The sequence below is a fragment of the Salvelinus sp. IW2-2015 genome, linkage group LG19, assembly GCF_002910315.2.
Source record: "Salvelinus sp. IW2-2015 linkage group LG19, ASM291031v2, whole genome shotgun sequence".
In the NCBI taxonomy this organism is placed as follows: domain Eukaryota; kingdom Metazoa; phylum Chordata; class Actinopteri; order Salmoniformes; family Salmonidae; genus Salvelinus; species Salvelinus sp. IW2-2015.
In genome coordinates, this window is record NC_036859.1 from 11,818,272 (window position 1) to 11,828,198 (window position 9,927).

The 9,927-nt window shown below is 42.6% G+C and overlaps 1 protein-coding gene across 1 annotated transcript in view; it reads right to left on the reverse strand.

Annotated features, from left to right (window-relative positions):
- Positions 1–9,927, reverse strand: part of LOC111979593 (GREB1-like protein) — a 49,563-nt gene that overhangs the window by 24,558 nt on the left and 15,078 nt on the right. The window contains 3 exon segments of the mRNA XM_070448821.1: positions 201–326; positions 673–810; positions 3,853–3,975. Coding sequence (XP_070304922.1) covers positions 201–326; positions 673–810; positions 3,853–3,975 — 387 coding nt within the window.

Here is a 9,927-nt window from a genome sequence, read left to right on the forward strand (position 1 = left end):
CATGACATTTCAAAGAATTCCTCATGAAACAAAGTCTACTAGGGCTGTATCTATTCAGGACACGCTCTGGATGTTAACATAYGCTGTGGTGTGATGGTGCAATTCATCTAACTGTTGCCTTTTCAGTGTATCAGTGTTGTAAATGAATGTGTCCCTATGTAAATAAACAATGAAACATTATYAAAAGCTCTGTGCCAGACCTGGGGAGCAGACGATGGGTCGGATGGCGGAAACAGGGACGACTGTAGGGGGGACTGGCACCAGGGGGTTAGGGTGCCAACCACGGTGGCGCTTCTTGGGCGGGCCTGAGATCATGGCAGAGGAAACTGGACAGAAAACAATACAAGAGAAACATGAAAATTCATTAATGTTGTAACTGCAGAATATGGGTCTGGGTTCTCAAAAGGGGTCTAGGTTCTCGGAGTCTGGGTTCTCAAAATAATTCAGAGGGCTTCGACAATGTTGACCTATGAGCAATTATACTACATTCTACTTCATATTTCAGAAATTAAGATCTGTAATAAAAAGAAAAAGCAGGTGCAGAGAAACATTAAATTGGAATCGGAATAGTAAATATGTATTGTAATTCACCCGTAACAGGAACACAACAAGCAGACATTTCCTGTGTATGTTCAACGTCACAGAGGTTAGGGAGGAGAATGTGGCACTCACCAGGGTTGTCTCCTAGGTCGGAGGTTCTGTACCCCTGTCCCTGGGGTCCCAGAGACACCTGGGAGGGGCTCAGTAAAGGGGGGTGGCCGTCTGGACCCAGTCCGTTGGTTGGCCCGTTCACTCTTAAAGCCATGGGTACTACACCGACACACAGACAGACACACCGTACATTATTGATGCATTTCACCACAATTCCTTTTCAGACGATTCAAMGCTAAATAATTAACTTTCGTAAGATAATGTTTTGACAGCCTTTTGAGAGATGCCATACGTGAAGTGCGTGTTTATATCTTCTTCATAGTAAACAAAGAGTAAACAAATACAATAAATACATGTATTTGATAATTACAAAATAAAACCAATTGTCCTGAAAGATATCTTCCTAATATAGAGACTGAACAATACATAAGAATGATTTAGGCCCGCCTAACACTGAGCTATTGATTTCCTATTGCCAATGAACTGATGGGGCACTTTCCAGTCTCAGATTCACTGCGTGTGCATTTACGCTAACACATTGATTGGTATGTGTAGGCCAGGCCTGTCAATCTTACAACCTTGTAAACGAGCTAATGGATAGCCAGGTCTTAAAAAGTMATTACAGGGATTTTCTGCTCAGTATTGATGAGGAGTGTGTGTGTATGCACGCATGTGTGTGTGTCTCCAGTCAGTAGAAGAGGCTAATCTACACGCCACAGCTCCATCTGGACTATGCTTGGCCAYGTAAACAAGCCTGTTTCTAGGCAACAGGTCCTTCTCCTACTCAGACCAGGGCACATAGCAGAAGTGATGGCTATTTCCTGACCCTTAGAAATACATGGGCTAAAGCTTATTGTACATGTGGCATGTCTGCATAATATTACTGGATATTATTTAGATATAATGTACCATGCTGTAAAACACTTTAAATATATAATTACACATACAATAGATTAACACATTGTCATCCAGAAACAAGTTCCTTGGCCTACACATCACTGACAAACTGAAATGGTCCACCCACACAGACCTCAGGAGGYTGAAGAAATTTGGCTTGGCACCTAAATCCCTCACAAACTTTTAGTGATGCGCAAATGAGAGCATCCTGTCAGACTGTATTACCACCTGGTACGGCAACTGCACCGCCCGCAACGGTAGGGCTCTCCAGAGGGTRGTGCCCAACGCATCACCGGGGGCAAACTACCTGCCCTCTAGGACACCTACWGCACCCAATGTCACAGGAAGGTTAAAAAAATCATCAAGTACAAYAACCACCCGAGCCACTGCCTGTTCACCCCGCTACCATCCAGAATGCGAGGTCAGTACAGGTGCATCAAATCAGGGACCAAGAGACTGAAAAACAGTTTCTATCTCAAGGCCATCAGACTTTAAAATAGCCATCACTTGCACATTAGATGCTGCTGCCCTATATACAGTTGAAGTCGGAAGTTTGCGTGCACTTAGGTTGGAGTCATTAAAACTTGTTTTTCAACCACTCCACACATTTCTTGTTAACAAACTATAGTTTTGGCAAGTCGGTTAGGACATCTACTTTGTGCATTACACAAGTAATTTTTTCAACAATTGTTTACAGACAGATTATTTCACTTATAATTCACTGTATCACAATTCCAGTGGGTCAGAAGTTTACATACACTAAGTTGACTGTGCCTTTAAACAGCTTGGATAATTCCAGGAAATGTTGTCATGGCTTTAGAAGCTTCTGATAGTCTAATTGATATCATTTGAGTCAATTGGAGGTGCACCTGTGGATGTATTTCAAGGCCTATCTTCAAACTCAGTGCCTCTTTGCTTGACATCATGGCAAAATCAAGAGAAATCAGCCAAGACCTTAGAAAAATAATTGTAGACCTCCACAAGTCTGGTTCATCCTTGGGCGCAATTTCCAAACGCTTGAAGGTACCACGTTCATCTGTACAAACAATAGTATGCAAGTATAAACACCATGGRAACACGCAGCCGTCAAACCGCTCAAGAAGGAGACGTGTTCTGTCTCCTGGAGATGAATGTACTTTGGTGCGAAAAGTGMAAATCAATCCCAGAACAACAGCAAAGGACCTTGTGAAGATGCTGGAGGAAACGGGTACAAAAGTATCTCTATCCACAGTAAAACGAGTCCTATATCAACATAACCTGAAAGRCYSCTCAGCAAGGAAGAAGCTGACTGCTCCAAAACCACCATGAAMAACCAGACTACGGTTTGCGACTGCACATGGGGACAAAGATCGTACTTTTTGGAGAAATGTCCTCTGGTCTGATGAAACAAAAATAGAACTGTTTGGTCATAATGACCATCGTTATGTTTGGATGAAAAAGGGGGAGGCAAGCCGAAGAACACCATCCCAAACGTGAAGCACGGGGGTGGCAGCATCATGTTGTGGGGTGCGTTGCTGCAGGAGGGACTGGTGTGCTTCCCAAAACAGATGGCATCATGAGGAAGAGAAAATATGTGGATATATTGAAGCAACATCTCAAGACATCAGTCAGGAAGTTAAAGTTAAATGGGTCTTCCAAATGGACAATGACTCAAACATACTTCCAAATTTGTGGCAAAATGGCTTAAGGACAACAAAGTCAAGGTATTGGAGTGGCCATCACAAAGCCCTGACCTCAATCCTATAGAAAATTTGTGGGCAGAACTGACAAAGCGTGTGCGAGCAAGGAGGCCTACAAACCTGACTCAGTTACACCAGCTCTGTCAGGAGGAATGGGCCAAAATTCACACAACTTATTGTGGGAAGCTTGTGGAAGGCTACACAAAACGTTTGATCCAAGTTAAACAATTKAAAGGCAATGCTACCAAATACTAATTGAGTGTATGTAAACTTCWAACACGTGGAATTTGATGAAAGAAATAAAAGCTGGAAAACCTGCAAAATCGGCAGTGTATCAAATATTTGTTCTCCCCACTGTATATACTGTATTGTATTGTATTCTACTGTGTCTTAATCTATGTCACTCTGACATTTCTCGTCCAAATATTCATATATTCTTAAGTCCACTCCTTTACTTTAGATTTGTGTATATTGTGTGTATTTTTGTGAAATTGTTAGATATTACTTGCACTGTTGGAACTAGAGAAACAAGCATTTCACTACACCCGCAATAACATCTGCTAAACACGTGTATGTGACCAATAACATTTGATTTGATAGAAGAAGAGTAGAAGAAGAGCTGTACCAATTGGTAGAGTCTTGCCCCCAGAGGTAGAAGCCAGAGGCTTGAGGAAGCTGCAGTCTCGGGCCAGGTCCTGGGCTGAGAAGAACACAGAGGCGGCAGAGGGAGTCCTGGTAGGAGGGGAGTCTGGAGGGTAATAAGAGCACAGGGTGGCTGTTGGGTCCTGTCAAATTGCCTTAACCAAAATCTCTCCAAACAAAACTAACAAATCAACAATAATGACTCAATCCAATTGTTCCATTAGAACAAGTAAACCATAAYAGTCCTGGTTAACAAACCAATGCTTCGTAAACAAACATAGACACTCTACAATCAAGCCAGATGTAATCTTGGTCAGAGGAGGGAGGGATGGGAGATGAGGGGAGGGGAGGGAGTGAGGGGAGAGGAGAGGGGGTGTTGTGTCAAACCTCTACCCTTCCCTGACAGAGCGTGTTGACCTAACTGGGAGCAGGATGTAGCTCAAGGTCGGTGTCAGGAGATAGGACACTGAAGTCATGCCAATGGTGCGTATCAGCACAGCTAACACATCAGGTTAAGTATTTTAGTATGTATGTGTGTGTGTTTGTGTGTGTGCGTGTGTGTGTGTTTTTAATCTGATTTTACTGCTCGCTTGAGTTACTTGATGTGGAAGAGAGTCCCATGTAGTCATGGCTCTATGAGGTACTGTGTGTTTCCCAAAGTCTGTTATGGACTTGGGGACTGTGAAGAAACCCCTGGTGGTATGTCTTGTGGGGGTATGTATAGGTGTCTGAGCTGTGTGTTAGATGTTTGAACAGACAGTTCGCTGCTTTCAATAGTCCGGGTGGCCATTTCATTAATTGTTCAGCAGCCTTATAGTTTGGGGGTAAAAGCTGTTAAGGAGTGAGTTTGGGTGGGCATTCTATGTCTGGTGTTCTATGTTGTCCTTGTTTTGTATTTCTATGTGTTTGGCCTGGTATGGTTCCCAATCAGAGGCAGCTGTCTATCGTTGTCTCTGATTGAGAACCATACTTAGGTAGCCTGTTCACACCTGTGTTTGTGTGTAGTTATTTTCTCTTTAGTGTTTGTTGCACCTTTCAGAACTGTTCGTTGGTCGTTTTGTTGTTTTTGTTYGCGTGTTCATCTTTATTAAAAGWATTATGGATACGTACCACGCTGCACTTTGGTCCTCCTCTCCTTCTCCCGACAACAAACGTTATAATTACAACATTTAGATTCGATTTTGGGTTAGTGAATGATTTGTCCCAAATACAATGCTTTTATTTTTTTGTATATTTAGGACTAGTTTATTACTTGCCAGCCATTCTAAAACGGACAGCAGCTCTTTGTTGAGTATAGCAGTGTTTTCACTTGCTGTGGTAGCTGACGTATATAATGTTGAATCATCAGCGCACGTGGACACGCAGGCTTTACTCAATGCTAGTGGTAGGTTATTGATTTAAAAAAAGTCAAGGCAGCTACCGTGAGGTATGCCAAACTCTACCTGGTTTACGTTAGAGAGGCTTCCATTAAAGAACACCCTCTGTGTTCTGTTAGACAGGTAACTAACTCTTAATTCACSATATACAGTTGAAGTCGGAAGTTTACATACACTTAGGTTGGAGTCATTAAAACTAGTTTTTCAACCACTCCACAAATTTCTTGTAAACAAACTATAGTTTTGGCAAGTCGGTTAGGACATCTACTTTGTGCATKACACAAGTAATTTTTGCAACAATTGTTTACAGACAGATTATTTCCTCTATTATTCACTGTATCACAATTCCAGTGGGTCAGAAGTTTACATACACTAAGTTGACTGTGCCTTTAAACAGCTTGGGAAATTCCAGAAAATGATGTCATGGGTTTAGAAGCTTCTGATAGGCTAATTGACATAATTTGAGTCAATTGGAGGTGTACCTGTGGATGTATTTCAAGGCCTACCTTCAAACTTAGTGCCTCTTAGCTTGACATCATGGGAAAATCAAAAGAAATCAGCCAAGACCTCAGAAAAAAAATWGTAGACCTCCACAAGTCTGGTTCATCCTTGGGAGCAATTTCCAAACGCCTGAACGCCTTCCACGTTCATCTGTACAAACAATAGTATGCAAGTATAAACACCATGGGACCAAGCAGTTGTCATACCGCTCAGGAAAGAGACGTGTTCTGTCTCCTGCAGATGAATGTACTTTGGTGCGAAAAGTGCAAATCAATCTATTTATCTGTGTTTCTTCATCTATGCCACTTCTGACATTTCTTTCGTACCGCCAATGGAGTATGCATATATTCTTAGAAGCTGCTCCACAGTTCAGTTTCACGCTAGATTTGTGTATATATGGTGTGTATTTTTGTGAAATTGTTAAGATATTTACTTGCGCACTGTTGGAACCTAGAGAAACAAGCATTTCACTACACCGCAATATGACATCTGGCTAAACACGTGTATGTGAAAACCAATAACATTTGATTTGATAGCAAGAAGAGTAGAGAGAAGAGCTGTACCAATTGGTAGAGTCTTGCCCCCAGGGGTAGAAGCCAGAGCTTGAGAAGCTGCAGTCTGGGCCGGTCCCTGGGCTTGAAAAGAACACACGAAGGGGCGTGGGCAGGAGGGTACGTCCCTTTGGTAGGAGGGGAGTCTGGAGGGTAATAAGAGCACAGGGTGGGTCTGTTGGGTCCTGTCCAAATTTTGCTTACCAAAATCTCTCCAAAACAAAACTAAACAATCAACAATAATGACTCAATCCAATTGTTCCATAGAACAAGTAAACCTTACTAGTCCCTGGTTAACAAACGCAATGCTTCGTCAACAAAATAGACACTCTAAAAAATCAGCCAGATTGTTAATCTTGGTCAGAGGAGGGAACGGGATGGGAGATGAGGGAGGGGAGGGAGTGAGGGGAGAGGACAGAGGGGGTGTTTGTGTCACAACCTCTACCGCTTCCCTGACAGAGCGTGATGACCTAACTGGGAGCTGGGATGTAGGCTCAAGGTCGGGTGTCAGGAGATAGGACACTGAAGTCATGCCAATGGGTGCGTATCAGCACAGCTAACACATCAGGTTTAAGTATTTAGTATGTGTTGTGTGTTTTTGTGTGTGTGCGTGTGTGTTTTTTAAATCTGATTTTATCTGTTTGCTCGTTTTGAGTTACTTTTGATGTGGAAGAGAGTACACCCGATGTAGTCATCGGCTGCTATGAGGTTACTGTGTGCTTATATTTCCAAGGTTCTGTTATATAGGATATGGGGACTGTGAGAAACCGGGGCCTGGTGGTATGTCTTGTGGGGGTATGTATAGGTGTCTGAGCTGGTGTGTTAGATGTTTGAACAGACAGTTCCGCTGCTAGTTCAATGAGTCCGGGTGGCCATTTCATATAATTCGTTTTAGCGAGCCCTTATACGTTTGGGGTAGACAGACTGTGTAAGGAGCCTTGGGTTTGGTATTCGCAGCCAAGCTTGGCCATGCCGGATATGCAAGAGCAGAACAGTTATGAATGGGTGATCTGGAGTCTCTTGACATCTTTTTTTGGGACCAGTTCCCTCTGACACCATGGCTTAGTAATAATTCACAGAGAAGACAAGGTAGTGATTCCACAGTCAATCTCTCTCCTTTACTATTGAGCCAGTGAGAGATTGCACATGCATGTTTAATCGATATGTAGCCCTCCCATGTACATTTAAAGGTCCACGCCGTCAAGTGCGGTTCTGTTCTGAGACAACAGTAATTTACTTATGCTCTTTTTTATGCGCACTTGACGCATATAACTGAGGGCAGTAGTTCAGCGAGTGTGATTGAAAACTTAAGCCTGTAGGTCTTGTCTTAGTGTGAATTGGTGACATCAAGAACAAGCAGAGAGTAGCGCTTTAATCACGGGAGCAGACCTCTCCCCATCTTAGCCTACCCGTATGCAGGTCACTTATGTTTTGTGACACATAAATGTCGTTACAATCTACGGGTTGGCGCCAACAGCAAGTTTATTCTCCATCATTAGTTTAACTGACACCATTCTTATTACTGTCACGCCCTGACCGTACGAGATCCTTTATATGGTCTCTTATTTTGGTTTGGTCAGGGCGGTGAGTTGTGGGTGGCATTCTTTGTCTGGTGCTTCTTATGTGTGTCCTTGTTTTGTATTTCTATGTGTTTGCCTGGTTATGGTTCACAATCAGAGGCAGCTGTCTATCGTTGTCTCTGATTGAGAACCATACTTTAGCGTAAGTCTGTTCACAGCCTGTGTTTGGTTGTAGTTATTTTCTCTTAGTGTTTGTTTGCACCTTTCAAGAAGCTGTTGTTGGGTCGTTCTTGTTGTTTTTTTGGTCGCGTGTTCATCATTTATTAAAAGTATTATGGGATACGTACCGGCAACGCTGCACTTTGTCCTCTCTTCCTTACTCCGACAACAAACAGTTATTACAACATTAGGGCATTTAGATTCGATTTTGGGTTAGTGAATGATTTGGTCCCAAATACAATGCTTTTAAATTTTTTGTGATATTTAGGACTAGTTATATTACTTGCCAGCCATTCTAAAACGGACAGCACGCTCTTTGTGAGTATCAGCAGTGTTTTTCACTTGCTTGTGGTAGCTGACGTATATAATTGTTGAAATCCATTCAGCCGCACGTGGACACGCAGGCTTTACGCAGTGCCTAGTGGCAGGTTATTATTTTAAAAAAAAAGTCAAGGCAGCTACCGTGAGGTATGCCAAAAACTCTACCTGGTTTTAACGTCACGAGAGGCTTCCATTACAAGAAACACTCCTGGTAGTTCTGTTTAGACACGGTAACTAACTCTAATTCACGTATACAGTTGAAGTCGAAAGTACATACATTAGGTTGGAGTCATTAAAACTAGTTTTTTCAAACCACTGTTCCACCAAATTTCTTTGTAAACAAACTATTAGTTTGGCAAGTCGGTTAGGACATCTACTTTGTGCACATTACACAAGTAATTGTTTTGAACAATTGTTTACAAGACAGATTAATTTCCTTCTATTATCACTCTTTTACATGTATCCCCACACTATTTCCAGTGGTCACGAAGTTTAACATACACTAAGTTGACGTGCCTTTAAACAGCTTGGGGAAATTCCAGAAAATGATGCAAATCGGTTTAGAAAGCTTCTGATAGGCTAATTTGAATAATTTGTGTCCATATTGGCGGTGTACCTGTGGAATGTCATTTCAGCGCCTACCTTCAAACTTAGTGCCTCTTAGCTTGACATCATGGGAAAATCAAAAGAAATCAGCCAAAGCCCTACAGAAAAAAAATAGTAGACCTCCACAAGCTGGTTCATCCCTTGGGGAGCAATTTCCAAAACGCACTGAGTTTCCAGGTCACTGTACAACTACTTCAGTATAACACCAGCAGCTTGTCATACCGGCTGGAGCGTTTTGCCGATGGATTTACTTTTTAATTGGCAGGCCTTCATGATGTTGAGGGCTTTTATAGATGAACTAGACCGTCTCCATTTCAACAAGCGTCCTTTGGGATCCTTTCCCCACCAAGCTTAATACCCAGGGGACAACGTCTCCTCTTGTATGACCGTTCTAGGCAAGACGTTGTTTTCTCGCTGCGGTATACTGCCAATGTATCTTAGTGTGTGACAGTAAAAGTGCAAAAATCAAATTCCCAGAACAACAGCAAAGGACCTTTGTGAGATGCGTGGTTAGGAAACGGGTACAAAAGCATCTATATCACAGTAAAATGAGTCCATAATATCGACATAACCTGAAGCTGCTCAGCAAGGAAGAAGCCACTGCTCCAAAACCTCCATATAACACAAAAGCCGGACTTACCGTTTGCAACTGCACTATGGGGAACGAAAGATCGTACTTTGGAGAAATGTCCCTCTGGTCTGTGAAAACAAAAATAGAACTGTTTGGCCAATAATGACCAATCGTTATGTTGGAGGAAAAAGGGGGGAAGCTTTGCAGCCGAAGAACCCCATCCCAACCGTAGAAGCAGGGGGTGCAGCATCAAAATGGTTGTGAGGGTGCTGGGTGCTTGCAGGAGGGACTGGTCCACTTCCCAAAAGGGTACAGAATGGCATCACATGAGGTAGGAAATTATGTGGATATATTGGAGCAACTGTAACGGATGTGAAAAATGGCTAGCTAGTT